Source organism: Melozone crissalis, unplaced genomic scaffold (assembly GCF_028551555.1).
Source record: "Melozone crissalis strain CALT ecotype California unplaced genomic scaffold, PUWL_Pcris_2 ptg000042l_1, whole genome shotgun sequence".
Classification (NCBI taxonomy): domain Eukaryota; kingdom Metazoa; phylum Chordata; class Aves; order Passeriformes; family Passerellidae; genus Melozone; species Melozone crissalis.
This window is the reverse complement of record NW_026535820.1, coordinates 21,422,118-21,449,700: the sequence shown is the minus strand read 5'-3', so window position 1 is coordinate 21,449,700 and position 27,583 is coordinate 21,422,118. Positions and strand designations below refer to the sequence as shown.

The following is a 27,583-nucleotide window of genomic DNA, read 5'->3' as shown; positions in this document are numbered from 1 at the left end:
TAGAGGAAAAAGACTCTGCTTCAGCAAAACTGCTCCCATTTCCACTGAGTGAGAAACTGCCAGCACCAGAGCAGAGAATGAATCCAGGCTGGCTGGGGCAGCTTCTTTTTGTCTGTCACAGACTGCAGAGATGAACTCATGGCAATGAACTCCCAATACAGAAAAGTGACCAAGCTGGAAACAGGCTGCACTTCCCATTCCCTGTCTAGAAAAGAGTTTTGTTCACATTCTTTTTAAACTACTTTGGTTGCTCTGTTGCCCTTTTCCTGTGCACGTTGCTTTCCTTCCTACCCCAGAAATGTACCTGCTATAAAGCTTCCAAACTAGAGAGATTTGATGCACAGAAGTAATAGCATGGAACAAAAAGGACCCCAGAGCCAATGCCCACACTGACAGCCAGCAGAACAGCCCCCTTTAGACAAACAGCACTAGTTTGTAAGAAAACTGCTGGCTTCCAAGGCTAACTGGATGAACTAAAAATCCTTTCCCAAGTCAAAAAGACCCTCCAAATTTCAAACCCTGCTTAAATCTAGCAGGAAGTAATGATCAAGTAGTAATGATCATTTTATGGTATCACTTTCACAAACAAGAATGATAAAAGGCAAACCAATTCAGGCAAACCCTTTGCTGCCAGAAATTCCTGCCCCTTCAGTGTGGTGACATAAACAACAGATTAAATTAAATTACCTTAACCTCTGGTTAACAGAGCCACTTGGGGGACAGTCTTAAAGGGTAAAGGAGTCCAAGAAGGCTGGACATGCTTCCAGAAGGAAATCTTAAAGCTGCAGTAGCAGGCCATCCCCTTGTGCTGAAAGATGAGCTGGCAGGGAAGACTGGACTGGCTGATCAGAGCTTTGGCTGAAACTCAGGAAAAAAAAGTTTGTGACCTTTGGAAGAATGGGCAGGCAATGAAGGAGGACTACATGGATGTGTTGAGGTTATATAGAGAAAAAAATCAGAAGCTACAGGGCCCAGCTAGAACTTAATCTGGCTATTGCCATAGAAGACAATTAAAAACATTTCCATAAATACATCACAACAAAAAAGAGGGCTAAGGAGAATTACCACCCTTTATAAGATGCGGGGATAAACATAGTGACAAAGGATGAGGAAAAGACTGAGGGAATTAATGCCCTCTGCCTCAGTGTTTAATAGTAAAGCCAGTTGTTCCTTGGGTATCCAGCCCCCTAAGCTGGAACACAGGGATGGGGAGCAGAATGAAGCCCTCACAATCCAAAGGGAAATAGTCAGTGACCTGCTACACCAGTTAAGACAAACACAAGTCCACAGGGCTCGATGGGATCCAAGGGTCCTGAGGTAGCTGCTGATAGTGTTCAATGAGCCACTTTCTGTCATTTTGAATTCTGTGTTCAGTTTCACAACAAAATAGACATTGAGGTGCTGGAGTGTCCAGGAAAGGGCAATGAAGCTGGGGAAGCACAAGGCTTATGGGCTGAGGGAGCAGGGGTTCTTTAGCCTGGAGAAAAGGAGCCTCAGGGGAGATCTTATTGTGCTCTAAAATTACCTGAAAGGAGGCTATAGCTAGGTGGGGTCAGTCACTTCTCCAAAGTAACAAGTAACAGAAAAGGAGGAAATGGCCTCAAGCTGTGCTGAGGAGATTTAATTTGGGTATTTTAACTTCCAGACCTTTTTTTTCCCACCTTCTTCTCATCTTTCTTCAACAGAAACACCAAATCCTGACATTAGTTGTGTATCTCTGCTCAGAAGAAGAGAGAAATCTAGTGAAAGGTTGATTTGACTGTCACTATTTCTCTAGCATAGACAGGACAACAGTGCACAATTCAAGATGTCTTGGTAAGCCAGTGGTTTCAGTTTTTTTCTGTGTTGTGACTATTAGACACAAGATAAATTTCCAGTGTGCCTATTTCCTGTTCACTTGTGAGGAAATGGTCTGTTAACTCAACCCACTGGCTGAATGTCCATTAGTCAGGTTAAAAAGTTTAGGGACACAATCAAGTATCATTTGAGCTCCCAACAGATATGAATTTTAGTTTTGGTAAAAGACACAGTGCTAACTGGATGTAATACAGTATCAGGAATTTACTGTATTAAATCCTCACCACATTGAAATCAGTGGCAAATCACCCTTCAGTGACCACAATCTATCTAATAATTTCAGTATTTCATGTTTTCTCTGATTTGAGAAAGTCAAGAACCCCCCACTATTTCAGAGCAGCTGACACTCCTGTGATTTATGCTTGCCAAGCTCACACATTTATTTTGACCACCGTGAAGAACTTGCCAGGGACTACAGGACCTCACAGCACCTGATGAGTTAAGTGTAAAAAGCTTTTTAGGCTCAGTGTTAGAAGGAAACATTCCCCACACACTCCCTGAAGAGTGGGAATGGCCCCCCTCTAACCAGGGCTCCTAAAGAACAGTGTTGTGGAAACACAGTTGCGGCAGTGCTCATCTCGCCCTTTTTTTTCCATCCTGTGATCCTTGAGGGTTGTGCAGACCATTCAAATGGTCCATCATTAGATGAAAACATAGGTTGGGCTGACTGCTGAACTTCCATGAGACAAGGAAGCAGCATGGATAACTTTTTTTCCCTCCTCCCCTCTTCCCATATCCCACCACTAATCGCTGCTGGGTGGAGCAAGGGCATAAATAAACTGGTTTTGATTAATATAAAAGCTGTAGAGATAAAATCAGGAGACAAAACCCTCTTCATAGTATAATGGATAGAAAGCAAACAGGTTTCCTGGTTTTATGATTTCCAATGAATAATAACACACATTCAAGCACTCAAGTAAATATGTCCTTCTTAAATGCAATAGTTTTTAATTTTTGGTACAAGAGACTGAGATCCCAATCTGCCTATATACAAACAGCACAGAATTACAAAAAGAAAGTTTATCTAAGTCAAATTTCTTGATTTTTATTAAATTCAAAAACTGCAGGAAAAAAAATCACAAATTTCTAAGTACAAATAAAAACAAATCCGCTAAAATAAAATGGTTGTCAAGTTAAAACCCACTTTCCATAATTTTCCCTTCCTTGCTATTGCCCACAGTATCATCTGAACTCCTAGAGAAGTGCTTTAGAAATTCATTTTATCTTACCAATAGGATAGTAAACTGTAAGTTTACTATTTTAAAAAGCGAACTGTTTAGGCACAAGGTGGCAGAAGACATAAGCACAAATATCAACCATGCTTTCCTTAGTTTTTCAGTAGAAATCCAGGTGTGCTACAGGCCTGCATGGCATTGAATTCAGAATGTCAGAGCTTATTCAGTGAAATAAGGGCTTTTTTTTGGTGTGTGTTAGCAGTTTATTGTGTCTTTTTTCTCCCATAAAACAGAGAGAATCTGTTTAAGTCAGTGGTATACTTTAGTGTTCAGTGCCAGTTCTGGCTAGAAGAGTGGCCAAGGTGACAAAATGGGTTCCAGCACCAGAGAACGCGAAGTAGAGAAGCTGTAGTGTGAAAAAGACTGGTTCATACTTGTGTTGTCAGTGTAACTAATAGTCTGGCGACCACCTGCTAAGGCAGCATGACAAGCAGTCACATGCTATTTGAAGGTATCAGCTGGGCCAGGTCATCAGCTGCTCTCCCAACAGGGCAGTGGCCAAGGTGAACAACTAATGTCTGCTGCTCTTCCCACTACACCTAAAGAACTGTCAAACAGAAAATTAAATCATAACAAAATTAACACAAGTGTTGCTCCATATTCCAGATTCTACCTTTTACCCATCACTTGATACTTGCCATTCTAATAACAGGTGCAGTTCCACTGTCATTCATAAATACAAAATTTTATTTGCACTTCATTAGTTTAGAAAGACCACAATGTTTTTCAATACCACAACATTCAGGACACACCAAGTTATTCAAATATGTATCTACTGATTTACCACAGCTAAACTAAACAGTGCATTTAATAAAAGATATACCAAAGATATAATTCACAAGTTCATTATCAGACAAAATCCTAACACAGTATTTGCTTGATGGGAATAATTTCCACCATTAGGAAAGAAAATAATTTTACCTTAGGTTCCCTTCCCCCATCCCTACAGATGTCCAGACAAAAATACACATATATATTCCTTAACACAGGAAAATGTATCATCTTAATTTTTTTTTTCTCAAGAATTTGTCTAGGACAGCAGCATTGCTTTTTTATACCTTCTTTTAGAGCTTGATATATCTCCATTCTTTTATTGAAACTTAATGATTCTTGTAACCAAATTTATGTTTATGCAGAAAATTATATATGTTTTTTCAAAGTGCAATCTTAGATCTGCACCAGGTGTGATGTCTCAGTACACAAAGAAAGGGTGCAGCATTCAACAAAATAAATAAAAGACTGCCAAAAATTAAACTTAGCTTTTCAATAAATCCAGTCAGCAGAGGATGCTACAGCCAAAAATGTTCTCACTATATTAAAAGGAAACATAATGCTGATTATGGAAGCTTTGTACATAAAGTCCTCTGTTTTTAAAAAATTTGTCTTTAAAATAGTTAGCAAAGCACCATATACTTATCTTCATACCAGAAGAGCTTCTGCCTGCCTGTTTATAATAACAAAGAACTATTACAACATTTATAGGTCAAGAATAGGTATAGATTTCATTTCTCCTCCTCCCCAACTGGATGTGTGGCAAACCCCCACCGACTGTACAGTATTTATAACACTGGGGCAATGAACGAAACATCATTGTGAGGGAGAGGGGTAATAATTAAATGTTATAGTTGAATCCTACATAGGATTGCATATTTGCATATTTACAAGTTAGTGTGTAGCTCTGACTCGAATAACAAAGTGCAACGAGAAACTGCCAAATGATTGTAGTGCAGAGTAGTACAGATACTTTCTTTACCCTCCTGCTCATATTTTTCACTCTGGAGAAAGTAAAAAGTCAACAGCAACGGACATGTGGCCTTGGAGGAGGCAGTTCTGGTGGGATTTCTGGCTCTGGTTGCAGGGACAGGATACTGTTGGACAACTCATTTCTTATAACATCCAGTGGCATCTTAAAGAAAAGAAAAATCACCTGTAAACAGTGATCTGCAGAGAAAGAACTCATTTCAAGAGTTCACTGACAGCCAAAGCCTCAATTTCAGGGTCTTTTGGGTCTTATTAGTGAAATGCAGTGGTCAGCAGTGTGTGATCTGCATCATGCCCACTACGATTATCCAAAAATTTCACCTAACAATGTGTACTTGCTCTCTGTTCTCCCAAGCATGTGCAGTCATTATTTAAACACTGACCATTTGTGTGACCAGAGGAATACTACCACCTGAGTATTTTACCTTTTTCAGAATGTCATCAACAAGTTTTAGAAATATTTCATCCACATTAAAGTTATCCTTGGCACTTGCTTCACAGAACCGCATCCCAGTTATTTGCTGTGCAAACTGATGAGAGAGAAAATAAAATAACTCCATGAAGATACGTGCAAACAGCGACAGATAACAAATATATCCTCCTCATAAAACCTTAAAAAACCCCCAAACATGCAACTTTCCCCAAATCTGAGATAGAAATCTAATTTAATTAATAATCCTGAATCTGCATGGTAGAGAAAATATAGCTGCATATAGCAACATATAGCTAATTTTTGCTTAAAATAGGTTTCTTAGAAAAGTACTCTGCATTTTTCCAGACTTAATTCATGTGTTCAGTTGACACGTACTGCTGCAGACTGCCAAAAGGGAAGAACTTCTCAGAACAGCTAATCTCAATTTTATTATTCAAAATGTAGAAAAGGGAAGTACAGATGCAAGACTCGAAAAAATCTGGAATAAACCTTCACTTCCAAATGTTTGTGTACGCCCATACTGACATAATTCTGGTCAAGACAATGCTGAGTATCACACTACAAACATACTCTCTTGCTAGCTTCCTTAACACTTTTGGGGTTGCAAGAGAACAAAAGGAACATGAAAACAAAGGTGAGCCAATAATCAAAGCAGGGCTACTGCCTGTCCAAAAATAGTACTGAGAAGCAAACATCTGAAAGAAGGCTCACAAAGATTTCCTGACTAGAGATCTCCATTTTTGCTTCAAATCTTCACTACGCCTTCTTTCAGAGCCCAGAAAGGAGTATGTCCTACACCACTGGTACAGTGGAAGCTGACTTGCAGCTTACTCTTTTTTTAGACCAAAGACACACAACTCCAGCAGGAACACTTACAATCATCACATGGATTTTGAGACCACCACCACCACTCTCCATAAGCCTCCTGCATCCGGCAGTCTGAACAAGAGTAGCCACAAACCATCATCAGCAATGCCACAACAGCTTTGCCTCTAGACCTGTCCTTACCTTCTCTCCCTGCTGCCGAGAAATCTCTCGATCAACTTCACAGTCCAGTTTATTTCCAACTAATAGAAGCTCTGCATCTTCTGAAGCATACTGCAATTAAAACATTTCTAATTATCTACACCTAGAAACATAAGATTTTGTAATGCAAACACAATACAAAAAAAGGGCAATTCCATTACCACACTAATAGAGTTTATAGGTAAATGTTCTTCCCAAACATTATTTCAAAAAATTTCCATTTTTAAATTTCATTTTTAAAACTGCTGCTCTAGTTTAAACTAGCTGCTCTGGTTTATCTAAGAATGAACACAATGACCTTATTTCACAGACAGGAAACAAACCCCCCTCCCCCCACTGCAAAGGTAAATGAGCAATGCTACAGATTTTCACTGACACTTCTAACTGGGACAATTCTAGTTCAAGAAAGCAGGAATGGACAACCATTTTGCAAGCAAAACACATCAATGTTAAATCCTGACTAAAAGTAATCAGTGCAAACTATCTGACAGTAGTTTATTGATCCTAAACCCATGCTGTAAATTTCTCTGAAGGGGAAAAAAAAATCCTTGTTAAAAAAAAGCATATAAAAAGAAAAACATAAGGCATACCTTATCAATCATTTTCATCCATTTTGGTAAATCGTCAAATGTTTCCTTCTTGGTGATATCATACACCAAAATAATTCCCTTGGCACTTCTGTAATAAGCTGAGGTAATGCTGTTGAATCTCTCCTGACCTGCTGTGTCCCTAAGAAGCAGCAGCAAACAGTGGCACAAATATTTCACCAATTTGCAAAGTACAGAATAACTTTGTTCACATTTTAATAACAACACTCTCACATTCATTAGAGACACTACATTTCCTACCATATCTGTGAATTTCAGGAAAAAAATGGAGCAGTACTTTCAATCATAAAACTTATTCATATTAAAACTATTTATCCCATACTAACTTCATCAGGAAAGGCCACCAAACATTTCTATATGTGTGTGAGAGTGAAGCTATCCAATTAAAATGTATCAGGAGATAAAGCTGGTTTTGTGTTTTTGGGGTTTGTTGTGTGTTTTGTGGACTTTTGGTTGGGTTTTTTAACAGCCCTGAAAAAATGAAAAAAATAGAGAAAAAAATAGATACATATTTATTAAACACATCCACACACCCAACTATAAAATGATCAATGCACTGATCAGTATCCTTTGAGCTTTCAAACTCTTTTTGGATCAACCACAGCAATTCAGCCACGGTTCTAAAACTACTGCAAAACCTCCTGGCACAGAAGCGAATTGCTCACAAGAGTGAGCAATCACTAAGTGGTACAACTTTTGCACTAGAGACCTGGCTTACACACTTACATCTACTTATCTGATGTGTGCAAGTAACACTTCTGTGCTCATTGCAGGTATTTCAGACAGGGTGCATTCACACTGGAGAATAATTTCCAGCAACGACACTAAGTCACCACACTAGCCATGGCTTCTGTTCCAAAGTAGATGAGACAGAAGAGTTGCTTTTTACTGAACCATGAAAACTTCAGAACTGCTTTTAATCACATCATCAAGCCTCCCTAGGGAGGGGTTTTGGCAGTTATACTAAAAAAATAGCTGGTGCATATCCTAAGTCTTAAAATGTGACTGGCATCTCAACTGGAAAGTAGGTTATATGGTGCTCCAAAGTGATCGAGCATTTGCTGCTTGAATTCAGTCCCCAAAGCCAATGGATAATTTTGGAATTTCAAAGTTAGAACAAGTCAAAAGATGGATCAAACTTAAGAGTAGAGGGAGGAAAACTGTGTGCATGTGTGTTGGGACTCAAAACTTCAAAATTAATCCTCTTCAACAGTCACATTTTAAACAAAAGGAGGAGGAGAATGAATTTGGGAATGAGATTAACAATGGAGACCTGAAACACTTGTTACAAAAAAAAAAAAAAAAAAGGTCATGTTTACAAAATGCCACATTGATTGTCCTGAAGATTTAACACCTTTAAGGTTCTATGCACAAGCAATAGAATATATTACCACAAACCTATCTTACTTTGCATAAAATCTTTAGGAATTTCAAGCAAGTTTCAAAGTAAAGTATTTAACTTGCCCCTGAAATTGCCACAAGTGTACTTGATAGCAACAAATATTTGCTAGTGATTTTACAAAGTAAAGCAGAGTCCACTAGAAAAAGATTTGCAACCTCTGCTTCATAGCCTGTGGGAAAATAATGACTTATACTTCACTGCAAGCCAGTGACACTGCAACACAGGGCAGAGAAGAACAAATTCCTATTGCGTCCATTTTTGCTTTATTTTTATTCAAATCCCACTCTCAGAACTTTGTATTTATTTTATTCAAATCCCACTCTCAGAACTTCAGAATTACATTCATATAAACCTCTGGGACCCTACAGAAAATGAAAATAGGCAGTTTGTTTCATAAAGGTCAAGCACCAGTAATATTGCAAACCAGTTTTAGATGGTTAATTGGTTGTTTTCTTTTCACTAATGAGGCATTTTTTGTAAAGCAATACAAGTTCTGGCAGCTGAAATTATATATATATATATATATATATAATATTACTCAGAGCAAGTAACTCCACATTCTTTTCCATTACTTCTTTGTTATGGTCAGATTCATTTTTTGGAAGGTCCTTTGGATGTTCAGTCTGTTAAAAATTAGTAATTTTAGTATGAACCGTTGATTTTCCACATATGGATAACATTGCTCTAGTGCTTAAGAACAGAACTCAGAATTATGACCTCACAGAGCAGCCTGTATCATCTGTTGCTAATCCAGCCTACTGATGAAGTGTATTAGGGTGGGGGACCTTAAGTTCCATCATCTGAGCATAAATAACTACATGGCAGGTGGAAGGGTATATTCATGTGGGAGAACAGACCAATTCTGTCTTTGTTCAGAGTAGTGGGAAAAGTTGCTTTTTAGTTTTGTCAGTTTGTTTTGCTGGCCAGTCTTTTCCCTTTTTTCTGTGCCCCTAGTGGAAAACAGAAATAAAGATGGCATTTCAGAGTCACCTGTCTGTGCCTTCAGGTGAGTGCTAAGGACCTTTAGCAACTCCATCAGGGTACCAGATCACTGAGCACATACATTATAAAAACACTAATGTCCCACTACCCTCCCTGAAGGCAGTCAGCAGCGCACTGGATAAGAAGGCCATTAAGAGAAGAGCTATGCAACATTACAAAACTCTCCCACTCCAGCTATCTCCAACCCCACACTTCCCCAGCCCTGCTGAGTGCTCTGTCTCCAAGTCCACCTGGAGCTATCAGCTTCTCCTCTCTCCACAACACCCTCAGGCTCTTTAAAAGTTTACAGCATTCCTAGGCTGCTCCACCCTGTGCTCCTGTTTGTGTAGGTCCTTCACCCACATGTGACAACCTGAAGTCTGGCTTGCTGGCTGTTTGGGACACACCACATGCTGTGGTCAGTTCAGAACACCCATGGACAGCCTGGCTGCCCACTGCCTACAATAAAAGGCCAGATGACCCCTGACTGTCACCTGGTCATGCCAATTCCTGTGGATTATGGCTGACTCTCTTCGCCTTGCTTGAAGTCACTGACTCCCCCACACTTCACCTCTCCTCCTGCAGCAGGTGGAAATGAAACCAGTCAGCAGGTGTCTATGAGCATGATATTCTGAACCCTTATTTCCTTTGGAAAGTGGAAGAAAGTAAGCTGAATTTGCTGTCTCTAACATTACCCTCACGTTGTATTAGTCTTCAAACTGTAAGGTGAAAGCTATTTAGAAAACTATTTCCACAATAGGTAAGATTAAAATGCAACCCCAGGCTACCTAAGTAAACTGCAGTTTGAGTATCAAGGTGATCTTTAACATGGAAAATCTTTTCTTCTACTAGGTGCCATCATATTTTTCATGAAAATGTGCTGCAAATTCTTCCAGTGTTGAGAAAAAATGATCACCCCTAATGCAGAGCTAACATAAAAAGCACATCCAGCTTCAAATGCCTTCTTCTAATGTGCAGGGCTGGAGCAATTATTTTTGCTATACTATTTTCATGGACGTATCATACTCCTGCAGTTGGAGTATTTTAGTAAGGATAGCTACTGAAGCGCTAGTGGAAAACTGGAAGAAAAGATGACCACTGTTTAACACTCATGACTTTCATGAGTGATACTAAGTGCTACTAGTTCTTTATTTGCTCTGGTCAGAATCAACACAATAGCAGAAGGGAGCTGAATTAATTCCAATTAAATAAACTCCAGAAGTTCAAATAAGTTACTACAACTTAAACAAACACTTGGCATAACTGAAAAAAAAACCCCATCAGATTACTTCTTTTTTTTTAATGCTAAAAGTAGTCTTCTTCTGTTGATTTTTTTCCAAGAAAGTTTTCAAAATGAAAAGCATTTGTCTTTCTAATCTGTAATCAGAAACATACAGTGTATGACTCCTCAACCAGCTATAATCTGCAATTAGAGAATCCCATGGCTTGACTGTTTTTGGCTTCCCAAACAGAAACTAGACAGCACTCCAAAAATACAAACATACAACAAACAAAAGCAAATTAAAAAATCACACAAAGCCCATTTTCAACTGTTGACTTGTCATGTTCTATGGCAGACTGCATAAAACACAATACAAATACAGTTAATTTTAATTAAAATATCTCTGGATAATTTCTTTTTTACATAAATGTTCTCTGTGTCTATCCAAACCAGTTGAAACAAACACATGGACAGACTCAAAACTGTCTCTGGCTCTATAGTTAAATTTATTTGTTATGAGTGGCAGCATAAAGTGGCAACAGAACTGAAAATATTTTGAAACTTACATAAAAACTTAACATTAATTTAACATTTTCACATGCTCTATGCTTCTATGGAACCTAGAGGCAGTATTTCAAAAAATGCTTTAAGGTAATTGTAGAGGTTAATTCTACTTGTCAAACATTTTTTTTTTGGCCCCATAAACCATAAATATATTTAAAATTTCAGAGGTACTGAACCAAAGAAACAACATTCTTATATATTCTAGAACAGGTACATTCCAAGACAACTGTCTCTGAGAAAACAGAGCAGGCAGAATGTGAATTTTGAATGAGAATGCACCGGTTTAGAACACCTTCAGAAGCAAATGAAGCTTGTTTTGTTCCCCGGTCGCTGGCTACCTTGAGCATTAAGCCTGTAGAGCCTAGTCCCTTGGCTAGGGAGGAACTGGGTGCAGTCCAGGGCAGCCCTGCTTCCCACAGCCAGCTCCTTCCTTTCAGAGGGAAGCTGGGAGTCACTGTGTCACTGCTTGTGTCAGCGACTGCCCGGATTACTCACTGAGAGGGCACAGTCACACACCTTCCTGTCCTGCTTCAAAGCATCACTGAGGGGCTCCTATTATCTATTTGATCCACTTTTCCAGCTTTGAAGAAGCACTGATTCACAGACGCTTGGATTTACCTGGACACTTACACTATCCAGTAGTTCTGGTTACTCTACCTCATGACTTGAGCTGCATGCAGGTATTACCGCTTCTCACAGGACAAGGGAGCTTCTGTCAGCCTAGAACTGCAAGGCAGAAGCTGATTTACTGTACTCTAACACTTCTGGCAACCCAAGGGGCACTACTAACTCGTCCAGGTGGCACAGAAAAGGTGAATACTACCCTGTGTCCTCAGTGAAGCTCTATCATTGCATCATCTAAGGAGTAGAAGGTTGTTTCCTGACTGGAAGTCGGGGAAATAAGGGAAGCAGGGAACAGACAGGAAGCTAGAGGTGAGAGCAGATGCCTCTGTGATCCTCAGGGCACAGCTCCTCATTATGAAAGGAACACAGGAGACAAGTCCTTCTGTATTCTACTCTCCTAACAGCAGCAGGTGTGAAAGCTGCTTTCAAAAGGATGTCTTACACACCTAACAGCTTGAAATATTCAACCCTGTACTGTTTCAATGTATCTTTTGATAATCTCAAGTGGTAGGGCTTTGTGGAAGACACTCTGCTGACAGTGGTTAGGGGAGAGACAGGTCAAGTGACCATAAAAACACCAAAGTAAACTTTTTAAAAACTATTCTTGTTTGACTCTAGAAGTAGAATCATCAGATTACTAAAAAAAATAAGCAAATTTTCATGCTTTGAAATGTAACTTTTGTCATTTTAAGAGAACAGATAAGTGTGAACTTCAAAAATTATCTGTTCACTGAACAAAACATGTCTTTTTGTAGTAAAGTTACTGCAATCAGTGTAGATAACAGTACCAGGAGCCTGTAACACTACCAGGAACTATGAGGAAGCCTAAATTCTGTCATTGTGTAGGTATGAAAGGAGACTGACTTATGATCAGCCATACAATTGAAGTCTGCATTTCTAAACTTCCAAGTGTTTGACTTGGTAAACTGCCTTCCTCTTCAACCCAACAACTGGAGGTACAAGAAGGAGCTGAGGGTGTTTAGCCTGGAGAAGAGGAGGCTCAGGGGAGAGATTTTGTCACTCTCTACAATTCCTTGAAAGGTGGCTGTAGCTGGGTGGGGGTTGGCCTCTGCCCAAGTAACAGGGAACAGGACAAGAGGAAACAGGCTAGCAACAAACCTTCCACTAGGGGAGGTTTATATTGGCTCTTAGGAATAAAAATCTCTTCACCAAAAGGACTGTCAAGCACTGCAACAGGCTGCCCAGGGCAGTGGTTGTGCCACCTTAGCAGACATGACCCTTGGGGACAGGGTTTAGTGGTGGACTCAGCAGCACTGGGTTAATGGTTGGACTCATTGATCTTAAGGGTCTTTTGAAACATAAATGATTCTGTGATAGTAAGAGTTTATAGGCAGGCCCAACAACATGCACAACAGAATTCAGAATTAATTAGCAAAAGTCATGCTTATCTAATTGCTTTTCTAAAAAACCTGGAAGCATGCCAAGGCAGTTTTAAAGATTAAAAACAATATTTTAACAGCCACTGTTGAAGAGAAAGTGACACTTAAGAGCAGGCTGTCATGTTCATGAATTTTATAGTATTTTAAAATATTATTTCTTTACATTGTGTTTTCCTTGCCACTTTAGTAAGGCTTCCCATAGGAGTAATTATCACATCTTAACAACCTATCAACTTTTAAATTCAATTTTTAAAGTGTCCTATATCCTACTAGCATATTCTCAATATGTGGAAAATAATGGTTTAAACATCTCTTTTCCAAAAATTTTTACTCCTATAATATATTTATTCAAAACAAGAATTGTTTTTACAAGCTTAGTACATTTCACAGTAAGAATGCATATTAGGTATACATTAGCATCTCCACATCAGGATTTTTTGTTACCTCTGTCAGCTCCAGCAGACCCTGGCTAACAATTGCTGGCTCAACTGCCAGCCTTGTGGTCACAGGTTTCCAAACAGGGACAGATGAATGAAGACATGCCACTAACATTCAAGTGTTAGGTGACGGATGAGACCAAAGATGAGCAGCAGTTAACTCAGAGGGAAGCAAGACAGACACATGGTGTGACAGACAGAATTGATGGTGACCTGCCAAGAGGAGTTAGTACACTGAATTCACTGCATCCATGTAGTTAAGAATGAAAAACTACCAGAATATCCCAAAAGTGTAATAAAAAGAATATTTAGAGATTTCCCCCCTCTATGGATTGTTAGCAGTTTAAACAGTTTAACTACAATGCTAATTATGCATCACACACTGTTAATAAACCAAAGCTAAGCTTCTACATAGTAGTATGTAAGATTAATGTATAGAACATAGCTGGTTTATTCTCTCATAATTATGTTTATGTATTTTACTACTCTGCAAAACAAAGGGCTGTTTAGCTCAACAACTTCTAAGCAATCAAAACATTATTAATCACTAACATGGAGAACCATTACCAGAAATCATGTAGCCTACTGCAGAAAGGAAGAGTTTATCCCAGACATTGGGCTTTCTCTAGTAGGACATCAGTACCAGTAAAGGTATAGCCTTATTTGCATGGGATTACTTTATTTTTCCATGCTGTTTAGCGTGGATATGATTTACTTCAGTCCTGAATGCCCTTCCCTTTGAAGTAATTTAAAAACAGTGTCAAAGAAACAGCACTGCCTATACCACGTTTCAGAAAAACAGTTTAGAAAATACTTCACAGTTGCTTTATAATTGCTGTTACAATGAAGGTCAGTTTTAATCAGTCCAGAAAAATAAAGAAAACAAAATATACTTTCTCTAGTGTCTATTTAACACAGTCAACTTTTGTTGTTTGTAGAACTCCTATTTCTTATGTAGGTGATGTCATTCTTCCAGGAAAAGGGGCTCAAGGCCTCTGTGATGCATTAATATTTCAGTAATTACATTCATGCCCTACTTCTAACTTTATCTCTCCTTCTTCTCCTTTTACACTCAAAAAAATCTAAGAGCTATTTGGTTTGGTTTAAGTCTTGTGGGAATGGAGGAGAGAAGTAATAGGGTAAGAGCTAAACCAGCTTATAACAGTTAATAGTAGTATTAGACAAGCATATTAATTCATGCTAGAACATAAAAATTAAAACATACTGCTGGTTGCATGTTTGTTTTACTTACCAGATTTGTAATCTAATTTTCTTTCCTCTTAGCTCTACTGTTTTGATTTTAAAATCAACACCTATAAATAAAATACAGTAAACAGAAAAGGAGGAATAAGAAGCAAAAGTAATGAGGGTGCAATTATTCTTTTTTATAAGTTTTTTTTTTTAGATCAACTTGTAACAGTGTGAACAAGCAGAAGGGTTTGCACCACTACGGTCAACTCAAGAACACCATGGGGATTTGACAACCACTAAACAGCCTGTGAGCCATGTGGCAGCATCACAACATAAACCTTCCCCTTTGTGCAAAACTTCCAGCAGCAGGTAAATCCAGCACAACAGTAAAACAACAGGCACAGTATGATTGTTTCTCTCCTATTCACCTCGACTGTCAAGGACAAGCCTGTTCTACTTCCAACTGGCACAGATGCCCTGGAGGCATGGAGCAGAACCCATCCCTCCACAACAGTTCTGCTGTTTGTGAAGCAGGAACAATATAGGCCTGGCCTCCAGGATGGATGCTTAGCATCTGTAAAGTAATAAAGTGCTGGAATTGAGGTTGGTTTATGAAGAAGTTTGTCAAGACTGTCATTATTAAGTCCTGCAAATATTTATTAGCAAACTTCTTACATTAAAAGAGGGTATTTGACTTTAAAAATTTATTTTATACCTGTATGGTACTTTTATTCATCATCTCAAAACTCCAGGCACATTTTGAATGCAAGCTAAATATCAAAGATAGAACCATAAAGACTTTGTTATACAGAAAGATTTAGCTTTTATAAAAAAATAATGCTGGTTAGCAACACATAAGACATACTGTGGTCAAACAATACCTAGACACAAAAGATTACCACCTTAACTACAAAAATGTATCAGAGAATAAATGTCCTAGAATATCACAGATTTGCAGATTGTGAACCTGTTCATTTTAGGATACATTTGTAAGAAAATTTTTGCTTCAGTTCATCCTTCTACACATCATCCCTCCCAACAGAGCTAAATCAAAAAGGGAGAAATAAAAAGACATGAGAACACGGTTCAGACCTGTACACTTAAAACTCATCCAGAAGTGTAGAAGCATAATGTGTTGGAAACACTTGTGCCATTTCAAATGCAACTGTAAACTAAGAACAGGGATGAAACTGAAGAGGAAAAATAGTTTTTATTTTCTCTAACAAAGCCAACACATTTTCCCAAGGACTACCCTTGGTAAAAGCTGAGTGCCCCTGCTGATATTAAGAATTGAGACTGAATTTAAACTGTAACAGAAGGGACTGAACATGGCCATTATGTCCATATTTTTAGTTTGCAGAGCAGGTGGACATTTTTCAGACAGATTAAATAAATGGAAGGATCACTGACCTTCATTCTTCTAAACAAATATCCCCTCTAACAGCCTGCAGTTGCACATTGCATATTGATAAAAGTAATGGTCATCACACCATGACATTTGTCCTCATTCTCCATGTCCTTAACAGTTTCTAGCACACTTAATCACCAGTTCTTGGAGAGATATTCAGGACATGATGCCTGTACTTCACTTACAAACATGTATCTCTTTCAAACCCCATGAGTTACTGTGTTAAACTGATTTGCACTAAACAGTCAAAACCTTTAATGGCAAATTTCAAGTATTCACATGCAAATTGATAAATATATTCAAATTATTAAAATTTCAAATAATTTATTCATCTCAACTCCAAGAAGTCTTTTTGTACACTTCTTAAAAGTGACTGTCTTGGTGTAAAAGCAGAAGAGAAGTGATCCAGCTATGTTCTAGTATCCAACACGTGTGAAATGAGAATTCTTGTAATTCTATGCTAATAATATTATTTTTTAAAGAAACACATCCATTTCTACTGTTTTAAGCCTTTTCTCGATATAAATGCATTTAAACTATAAAATGCAATTGTCTTAATAGTCACAGCTTTGTCTGCAAGATAGAACTTAAGTAACTGTAATTACTTGCCTCAACCTCTCCTGTCCTCAAGGAAGTTTGAATATAACTGCCCACACATCTCAGTCCCAATTCCCAATCCTGCCATTCTGTCATACAGAACATACTATATAATCTGCCATTCATTTGTTGTTAAAAAAAGTCTAAATCATCTCTGATCCTGAGTGTTAAAAGCAAAAATATTTTTGTTTTTGTAGAAGTGATTTATACAAACCACTGCTATCTTATACAAACAAAAAACCAAAAAGCTTTTGTTATATTTTTAAAAATGAAAATAATTAACTATGGAGAGAAAAATCCAACTGTTGTAATAAACCACATTTTCAAATGGGACTTCCTGGGATTAGAAGGTCCAATATATTAATAACATGAAGTAGAAAAAAGACTACATATTAAAGAGATGGTTTCAAAATAAATAATATGTCAACAGCATTCTTAGTTTAAAGGCAGATCTTTCTATTAATCATCTTGAAGTCATACCATGAAATATTTCCCTATGGTGAAATTTTGCAAGGAATGATACAAACAAGTAACACTTCTGGAAAAGCAGACAGGATCTTCTATAGAATTGTTTGAATCATTTAACACTTAAGTCAGACAGAGTGCCAGAACTCTTCAAAGGTTGCTCAATTACTTTTTTATAATTAGTAATGCTCTGCAAGCATCAACACAATAGCAAAAGCTTCATGTCTGCCAATACTGAAGGAAAAAAATCTGGCAGCTTTCCTTTTGCACACGAAGAAACAAATTCCTAAGCCTGTCAGGTTTCATTAGCCTGTTTCACCATAGACTGCCAAAGCCAGTGCTTTGAGTTTACATACAAATTAGTAATTCAATTAAAACAACAACACAATAATTTGTTTTCCCTTTCAATTTCAAATATTGCAATGAGTTAAGAAAAAGGTCAATGAAAGAAATTATTTAGTTCGACATATGTTAATGGAAATACCTAAATGAAAAGTTTTGCTGTCCATGCAATTACTCTGGCATGGTTTTATATATAGCTCAATAAAACAGAAGAATCAAAAATTACTCTTGACAACTACATTGAATCTGAATAACATATCTTATAAAAAGGATTTTAAAAAGCTCTCTTTAGCTGCTACAATACCAGCAAGCTATCAGTGGTTTGCATGCTACCTAGCTTGAATTTAAAGGCTGCTGGCCTTATTGTCAGTGAAAAACAAAATACACACATGCCAGGAAATGTGACAAGTGCATGTGCTTATGACCATACTGAAGCATGCCATTTGCCAGGCCACAGTGATGAAAGGGGAGCCAAAAAGCTTATTACAATCTCCCCTCCCATTAAAACGTCAGCCTTGTCTCTATATACCAGGCTTGCATGGACAACAGGCAATCAATAATTTTCTAAAATTATTACACTCAGACAACAAGTAAATTCAAATCGCCACCTCTCTTTTTATGGATTTTACAGATTAAATTTGTATGTGTTTTGGATGTCACTTCGGATGTCATTTTGATCCTCATTTTTCACTGGAAAGGCCTTTTTCAGCAGTCCAAACAAATATCCCACAAAAATGAATGAAAAAGGCACAAAAATACAGATCTCAGTCTCTGGATTTGGTTTCTTATTTTGCAATTATTTAGGCATTTGAAGGTAAATTAATTAAGCTTGCCCTACAACTTAAAACTGCAAAGGAGCATTTCTCCTCTCCCCACAGGCTAGATACATGTGAAACATGGCATTAAGGGCAGCAACACTAACCTGCTGTGTGAAACCTAAGTTAAGGATTTTCGATATTTTATTTAATGTGAACCATGGTTGTTAGTAGCACGTGAACTTTGGATGAAAAATTGACTTTGTGCAAAGAACATCTATTACAACATGGGCTCAACTGAAGCTATGCCTCCTCCAGGAAAAACAAAGTGCTACTGGGACAGAAGGGTTTAAAAGTATATTAAACACACAGCCAAACAACCTGTCTGCACTCTTTTCAAAACTAAACAGCCTTAAAAGAAAGAGATCAGAGACAAAATAGAAGCACACTAATGAAGCTCTAGATAAGGGCACATCACTGAGGATGACATCTCTTGTCAATGAACCAAACTTGAGACTGTTTCAAACTTGAGACTAAAATCCTACAAAAATGAAGCCCAGCCCAGAACTGACTACAGTACATTAATTTCTCACCCCAAAGAGAACTAGAGCTTACCTGCTAAAGCGTAAACTGAAATACACACAACTGGGTGCAGCCTTTCTCTTTAAAGCTAAAAGTATTTGTTTAGAAATAAAATAGTGAAGAAACTTCTTACTATGCATTTTATGTTTAAATTTGCAATCTTTAATTTCCTTTCATGAGAGACAGAAAAAGAAAGTGGAAACAGTTTTGCTTAATGCACACAGAATGACCTTTCAGTGGACAAGACTTCCTGGTAACAAAGTTAATGGAAGAGCTGGGAAAACAGATGCAAATAGAGCACAAAAAACCCCTCTAACTAAAATCAATTCCAATGGATTCAATTTTCAGAGGTCTATTAGTGATTTGCATCAAAGTAATTCAATCAGTGAAAGATATTCAGACCATGCTTAAAGAAACACAATCAGTTTAAAAATTCAGAGGTTATATACCAATTAATCCTTAAAACAGACATATAATTTGAAGACTATCACAGGCTATTGAATCTGGACACGTGACACCACTATGCAAAAAAAAAATTCTTACTTATGCTACATTTGATAACTGAGATCACATGAGTTTTGAGGTAAAAATCATCTTTATTACAAAATATCCTGGTTTGTAACTCAAAAAATACTTACATCTATCCCAAAAATGCCAAAGTCAATCAAAAGATGCTCAAGAGTGTGCCTTCTGATTTCTATCATCCTGCTTGAGGGGGGGAAGCAATCAACAACAAAAGGCACATAGGGAGGGCAGGAAGAGGTTGCAGAAACTGTTACCAGGAAAAAATACCCTAAACCATTTTGTCTCATTTTAATAGAACTCTAGGGCAAGCAGTTAGCTTTTAAAACACACCAAAGTGGAAATGCCTCTTTCAAAATGCATGCCACAAATTAAAAAAATTTCAAAGAAGAGATCTGGAATCATTTAGTGCTAAGTCAGATATGAGTATGTTTGGGGATTATTTTAGAGGCAGGTAAAGTACGTTGTCCACAGAGCTTCAAGCGTGTAATTCTAGAACGATTAACATGCAGACATTTGAGACTGCTTGCCTAAAATAAAAGTGTACCCATACCTCAACTGGCAACTGGGCTACACACTAGAACAAAACAGATACCAATTTTCTTTTTTTCTGTGTAATATACATGCAGTGAGTAAATGTTGAAGATGTAGTCAAGTGATTTCTTTTTGAATGTCCAATATACAGCTTCTATAACATTTCAGATGCTTGGTACTGCCCAATTCAGTGAGAAAGGAGGAAATTATCATTTCTTTACATTCTTGTGGACAATAAAATCATAGGGCCTTTCAGAAAACCTAGGCTTTTGACACTATTTAGGATACTAAGCTCAAAGCATGTACCAAAATGCTGGCAAACACAATAAGGTAGAGAGGAAATTGGAAGGATTAAGTCTCTCTGTGGCTTCATGAACAAGACTTCTTTTCAAACTTCTGATTGCAAAGCAGAAAAACAAACTGAGCTACAGGTCATCAACTATCTGACCTGAAGGGAAAACTGAATGGAAAAAGAGAGGTTATTTCATGAGCAACACTACCCAGATTTTTAGAAGGTGGAACCTATAAGCAGTTTGTTTTGGGTATCAAGTTTCCCTCTCCTTGGGATATCAGCAGAAATAAGCAGTAAAAGTGTTGCTAACCAACTTCCAGAAGTCCCTGAGAATCATATGGTCCTATTTGATTTTTTTTCTTTGCTAATGACACGCTCAGCTGTTCACAGCAGAGACTGAGTCTGACAGCTGCATTCCAGTCTCCCTGCAAACCTAACTCCCCATTTGACACCATTCAAGTGGCCTCTTCACTCTGCCTGTTGTTTTATTTGTGTATTCTCATATATGTCCTGGCTAGGGACTACAAGGCTATCTGACAGTCCTGTAGTGTTGACATAACCCAGTGCCTGAATATTTCTACCAGCTGAAGTTACCATCTAGTTTACAAATAAAAAAAAACAAAGTTCAACTTCAAATTTACTCTTTCTTGTAACCCCTTGGTAATTAAAAACCCCACGCCTCCACAAAACCCTATTCCTAAACCCTAATAATTTATAGTATCTACCTACCTTTTCCTGTTTTAAATTACAGTTTTGTTCAATTATGAGGATTCAAATGATTATGCATAGCAAACCAATGCTGACTATACCAAATGCTGTAAAATACACTTAGTTGGCACATCTGGGGCAAACAACAACTGGCCAGGTGTTTTGTGTTTTCACTTGCTGGAGTCTCTATGCTGTCCATTACAAGTGACTACACTGCTCCTAAAGGTAAAAGGCAGCTCCCAGGGGACACAGGCTTCTGTCATATTTTGCACCTCCAAAGACAAACAAGGAGGTTCATACATGCTCCCTAATTATCTTAAAGTTTTCTGTAAGACAAAACTCTTTTTCTCTGCGAGTTTCCAGCCTCCTGCTCCTCTCTGTTTATAGTTTGGCAGGAGACTGCAGCACGCCATTAATAAGGTATTGGTATGGTTTATTTACACTATTCTGCACTAGTCAAAAAGCCAATACATAAACCCAGATGTATTAACACCCTAGATATGCAGAAGTAAGAACAGTCAATTCTCACAGAATTACTCATCCCTCATCCAAACTTCCTTTTTTTTAACATAACAGCATAAATTTCTCACTTTAAGAGCTATTTCTTGATTAAAGCAAGAACATCTCACTGTTACTTTGTGATGTGGTAAACTAAGAAACATCTATTTCTACTCTTCCTCCCTTCTCCCCACACCAAGTAAGCTTTCAGTGACATTCTACTGAAGGGGGAAATGTTTAAAGAAAAATTAAAATGAATTATACTTGTCAGAGAGCCCACAGGCACACACAAGTTTATTTAAGAAAGAAATGCTCTTTTAGTTGACTCAGGATGATTTTCTGAAAATTTTATATAGATTTTCTTCATCTCAGATTACATGAAATTACCAAATTTATTTTTAAGCCATATTTTGATTTACTGAAAAAAACCCCAAATGATTAGTAAGCCACATACTATGTTTACAGTGTCTGTGAGAATACTGATTAGATAACTAAAAATATTAAGGAGTAACTTAGTGGGCAGTTCTGAAAAATGACAAATACCTCAAAAGTGAGTAGTCTGATGATTGTAAGTGAAAAAATCATTATGTTATATGACAAGCTTATGGGAATGAAACTGAACATTTATGTTGTTAGCCCCCATTTTTCAAGGATAAAGAGAATGAATACAGGTTTGAATTGTGACAGAAACCCCAAACATGTGTACACATTCATATAAAAGGTATATATGTATGTATTTGTATACCAAATATAAATGTCTATATACTGAAGACAGAAGTTGCCCGACTTAAGACATTCTGATAGAAGACAAAGCTAAAGTTTTTACTATTGCTATTGTTTATTTGATGGACACTAGGAATCCTGCACAGACACGGGTATTTTAAAAATAAATGATAGGGAAAATAGCACTTGGAAGGGAAAGCTATGGACCTCTGTAAATCTCAGGAGTTTCTGACTTCCACACCATTTCACATGAAGGTGAAACAACGTCAAAGAGCATTTCTGTGAAGTCAAAGGAGTCTTGCACCACAATGCATTTACATGCCACTTATCTGGATCCCTCAGGCCCAGAAGAGATCACAGGTCACTAAATTCCCATCTTGATCCACAACAACCCTTCCCATTACAAACTCCACTATTATTTTGCTTGTAAACGAGGACAGAAGGAAGCTCCAGTGTTTACAACATGTGATACTTTGGTTTCCTATGAACAGCTGCTAAAACAGCCAGCAATGCACAAGGCACATAAACTGCACTGGCATTATCAAGGGCAAGGCCTCTTTCCTGGGATGATTTTAGACCTGGTGGAAAAGAGCTGAAAGACAAGACAAGATCTCAAGAGACTTCACATTCTGAGCCAGCAGGTAAAAGAAAAGCTGAGGAGCCCAACTTGATTTGAGGGACCAGGACAATCAGCATCCTAAGAGGTGAGTCAGTGCAAGGCCCCACCTTTGCAAGAGCAGGAGCCTCAGGCTCAGAGAATAAAACCAAGAGAGAAGTGTAATGTCTGCAGAAGAATTAGATTGACAGGAAATACTGCTGAGTACAGGAATTCTGTAGATCTGTCATGGAAGAAATACAGCAGGGAAACTAGGGATGAACTAAGAATTGGTGGATTAGAACCAGGAGACTGAGCAGCAGTTGGACAGATGCTGGGAAGAGAACAGAAGCTGTTGAATATTTAATAAAGGGACTCTGATGAAAAAGAGTCCCTTTAAAAATATTTATATTAAAATATAAATTTAACATCATGACTATGGAGATCTGAATTAGGATGTATTTCTTTTAGGATAAGAACCAGCTGAGGTGGGATAAAGGGGTGGAAGAAGCAGAGGCAAACACTGTTTCTTCACCACCATGCTTGAATCTTCTTAGAGATGTGGCAATGAGTATTTATCCACTACCCTTGGAAAGATCATTCTTCTTCACACCGTATTTGGTGCATATTTTTTGAACTGTCAATTCTGGAAAACCTTGAAGTGATAGCTTTGGATTCTGCTCCTGTGTGAATAATGCAGGCAACAAACATTAAATGAAAATGAAATTTTACTTTAAAAAAAGAAGTGTAGATTTATGTTTGTTGACAAAGCTAATATGAACCCAATATTACCCCTGAACAAGTTATTATCCCATTACAGAAAGACAGGGGATTTGACACTGGCATGGCGAGAGTAATTTTAACTTCTTCAAAAATCAGTAAATATTTCAGCATATTGGGTATTCTCAGTGCTATGTAAATAGCAGACTTAAGGAGACACAATATTCCATGCAACTAATATAATGCCCAAAATAAATACATCAAAAGAATTTTAGATCAACAGCACATTGTGTGCTGTTATGAATAATGTGGTGAAATCTGCCAAGCTATTTTTGAACACTTTCAAAGAAGTTCCATATCTGAGCTGAGACTGAAGACATGTTGATGTGCTTTCATTACAGATTTTTCTTTACCAATTGGGCAATGCAGTCTTCTTAAATTAGCATTGAAATACTGTATTTTTCTTAATTGAATCCACACCTTCCCTTTTCTGCAGAAATGCTCCACTGTTCAATTAAATGGCACTGTTATCAGCACTTAGGGGCAGAAGACAGAAAAGGTCTTTGGACATTTGCAATCCTGCCACTATTGGAGGAAGTCCTCTGAGTAGGCTCTGCTTTCTTACAAAATCTTAAGGTGCTAAATCTTGTTCTTTTGGTCCTATAAAACCACAAGTTTTAGTATAAAGGTATGAAAGTAAGGCTGAGACCATAAATACCAAGATAAGGAAGCAAATATGCATTCTAGCATTCTATTTTAACTACAGCTTTGCTAATGTAAGGTACATACAACAAAATGCAGTTTTTTGTTTGGTTACATGGCCTTTTCAAATTGAATCTCAAGGTATCTTCAGTTTATGTAAGTGGATCAGTCACAGCACTTTGACAGATGTCTCAAAACACATTCTCCACTTGCAAATTCTTGAAAACCACTGCAGTTAAGTGGTGACAAAGTAAGAGCTTTATGATTTCAACTGTGTATTAGAGGCTGAACTCAGGTTGTTTTGGAGTGTGGGTTATTTTCAATCTATATGAAATGTAAACAGCAGAGGTTATTTTTCTTACTTGTTAGTGAAAAAAATGAGTGTGTGCTGACTGTGAAAATCTCCTTTATTTAGCAGTCAAAATATATGGGGGAATCTCAACAGCTCTCAAGTTTAGTCTGAGGACCTTGAAAGAATGCCATTACTATCAAGTCCTTCTACATGTATTTTGGCACAAGCTGATTTCCCTATGCTGCTTTATGTTGGCACATTTTGTACAACAAACATTACGTAACCTTCTGTCTAGCAGCATATCACTACTTATTTCCTGTTTCTTCCCTAAAATAAGGAAGCTTCTCTGCTTAAATCACTGTCTCAGTTATTTAGGAAATCAGTTTTGTTGAAAAGGCACCAGCCTGGAAGTCTGGAGCGGGGTCTAGACCACCTCCCATCACTTCCCAAGATTCACAGCAGGAAACTAACACCAGTTACAGAGAGCAGCCCAAACTTGATGGAACCCTTAATGTGGGTCAACCTAAACAAAATGCAGGAGAGTTAATATCAATGTTTACACCTGGAGAATTTATAAAGAATACATTCCTCTATTAATTGTACTTTAGTTGTACCATACATTCAATTAGTCTGTTCATCTAGAAAAGCCATCAACATTTCTTCATTACAACACATCCCTAGAGTATTAATGCCTCTGAAACTGTCTTTCTAACTTCTACAAGGTTAAATTGCCAACTTCAAACCAAAGAACTTCTCAACATAACAGTGCTAAACTGCACTACCAGATCTGGATTCTTAGCCTAAGAAAGAATAAAATAACTGGTAAAACACACATTAAAACAAAAGTATGAGTAACTGCACATCATTTTGTTTACAGGAAGATAATTTTGGATAGTAATAACTCAGCTTCTAAAAGGCAATACAATCACTTTTCATCAGATGCCTAAATTCCCTCACATTCCAAGCTACAATTAAGCTAAGCATACATACTTTCCAGTGACACAGACTTTAACAACCACCTTGCTGCAACACTCAAGAGTTCAACTCCAAGGATAGGACTCTAATAACAACGCAGAATAACTAGCTTGTTTTCCTCCCTTTACACACTTGTGTATTAAAAGACAGCAGGCATTAAATTACCTCAGAGATGCACAGATGACTAAATCATGAATAAGAGAGTACACTACAGAACTAGAGAGCTTGCTCTCTAGTTAGCTGCATAAAGAGCCAAACACGCAGTGTTCTCGAGAAACAAAACATTAACCTCGGATCTAACATTACAGGGGGGTTCTTCACGAAGCCATAGCAGCCATCTGGAGTTAATCTGACTGCGGTCTGGAAGAGTACTTGAATAATACACTGGAAGAGTACACAAAATACACACTGCAACTTTTCAGCTCCTGAAATTCTTGTCTCCTTCCACACAACCTCTAAGACTTAAGCACAAAAACTTGCTTCACCAACCATGCCCAATTTTTTCTTTACACTGTTTGCCGTTAGCAAGGCTGAAACGGGAGAGCTCAGAACTCCCAAAGGTAACTAGGACATCTACCAGCTTTCCAAGAAGAGCTGTTGAAGTCTGGCACCAACCAAGCCCCTGAGCCTCCCTCGGCCGAGGAACCCACCCGGGGACACCAACCCGGCTGCCCTGGGCAGGAAGGGGACGGGGACCACGGCGCGCCCGGGAGCGGGGCAGGGTGTGTGAGGGAATGCCTGGCCGGGGGGAGCGGGCCCGCACTCGGGGAAAGGCGGGACAGGGGCCGGGAAGGGCGGCCGCGCACCGACCCCGCGTTCCCACGGCCGGGCCCATGAGCACCGGGGGGAGGAGCGCCCCCTCCCCTGGGACGGGACGGGACAGGACGAGCTCCCTTACCCACGGTGGACTTGCAGGCCTCGCAGAAGGTGTCGTCGGTGAATCGCTCCATAAGGCTGGTCTTGCCCACCCCCCGCGACCCGATGATGATCACCTGCAGCTTGAAGTCGGCCGGGCGCGGCGGCTGCTTCCTGCGGCGGGACTGCCCCCCCGAGAGCGCCGGCGACCCCGCCGCCGAGCCCGCCCCGAGGTCCAGCCCGCCGCCCCCCGCCCTGCGCTGCGGCAGCCCCGAGCCCGGCTCCATCAGCGATGCATGCGGCGGCGCCGCGCTCACTCCCCGCCCTCCCCGCCACCGGCGCCGACCACTGCGAGGCACGGGGAGGAGGGGGCAGCGAGGACGAGACGCGGCCGCCGCCCGGCCCTGCCCGAGGGGAACGGGAACAGCCACAGGAACGGGAACTGCGCCGCCGCCGCCGGGAGCGGCGCGCCCAGGCCCGCGCCCGCCCGCGCAGCGCCCTCTGCCGCGCCGGAGCCGCGGCCGGGCCGAGCCGCAACGCAGGGCCGGGAGCGGGAGCGCCCGCCCGTCCTGCCCCGGCCCGGCCCGGCCCGGCCCGGCCCGGCCGCTGAGCGCCCCGAGAGCGGCTTGGGAAGTGTGGCCCAGGGGCTCAGCCTTGCCCCGGCCCCTCCTGGCGTGACTCGCAGCCAGATCTTGCTTCGAGCTCCCAGCTGGAGCTGCCTCTGCCCGGACGGCGAGGTGTCCGTCCTCATTGAGGGATTGGAGCATCGCTCTTAGGAGGAAAGGCTGAGGGAGTTGGGCTTGTTTAGCCTCAAGAAAAGACGACTGAGAGGGTGTATATAAATATCTAGGGACAGGTCCCAGGAAGATCAGGCTCTTCTCCGTGATGCCGAGAAAGAGGACAAGAGGACGAGGGAAGGGGATGCACAGAAAGTTCCACCTGAACATGAGGAAGAACTTTTTCACTGTGCAGTGACTGTGCACTGGAACAGGTTGCCCAGAGGGATGTGGAGTCTCCCTCAGTGGAAATAATCAGGAGCCCTCCCGAGACAATCCTGTGCCCTGTGCTCTAGCATGACCCTGTTTGAGCAGAGGTTGGGCCAGATGACCCACTGTGGACCTTCCCTACATGACCTGTTCTGTAATTCTTGATTTTGTGATTGCCTGGTTTTGTCTCACCTAAATTTACCTTCAGGTAATCAAGCAGAACTCAGCCCTGGGTGGACTCCTGTGTGTGGTAGCACACACAGATCTGGGGTCATCCAGGGATGGATTTCA

The 27,583-nt window shown here is 39.5% G+C and overlaps 1 protein-coding gene across 1 annotated transcript; it reads right to left on the bottom strand.

Annotated features, from left to right (window-relative positions):
* Nucleotides 1–2,729: 2,729 nt before the first annotated feature.
* On the bottom strand, nucleotides 2,730–26,608 carry RAB12 (RAB12, member RAS oncogene family). Its single transcript, XM_054285133.1, has 6 exons — nucleotides 26,350–26,608; nucleotides 14,803–14,863; nucleotides 6,903–7,041; nucleotides 6,295–6,384; nucleotides 5,279–5,383; nucleotides 2,730–4,998 (listed from the first exon to the last, which is right to left on the bottom strand). Exons 1-6 carry the CDS (start codon nucleotides 26,591–26,593, stop codon nucleotides 4,885–4,887), a joined length of 753 nt encoding a protein of 250 aa, XP_054141108.1. The 5' UTR covers nucleotides 26,594–26,608; the 3' UTR covers nucleotides 2,730–4,884.
* Nucleotides 26,609–27,583: the final 975 nt, after the last annotated feature.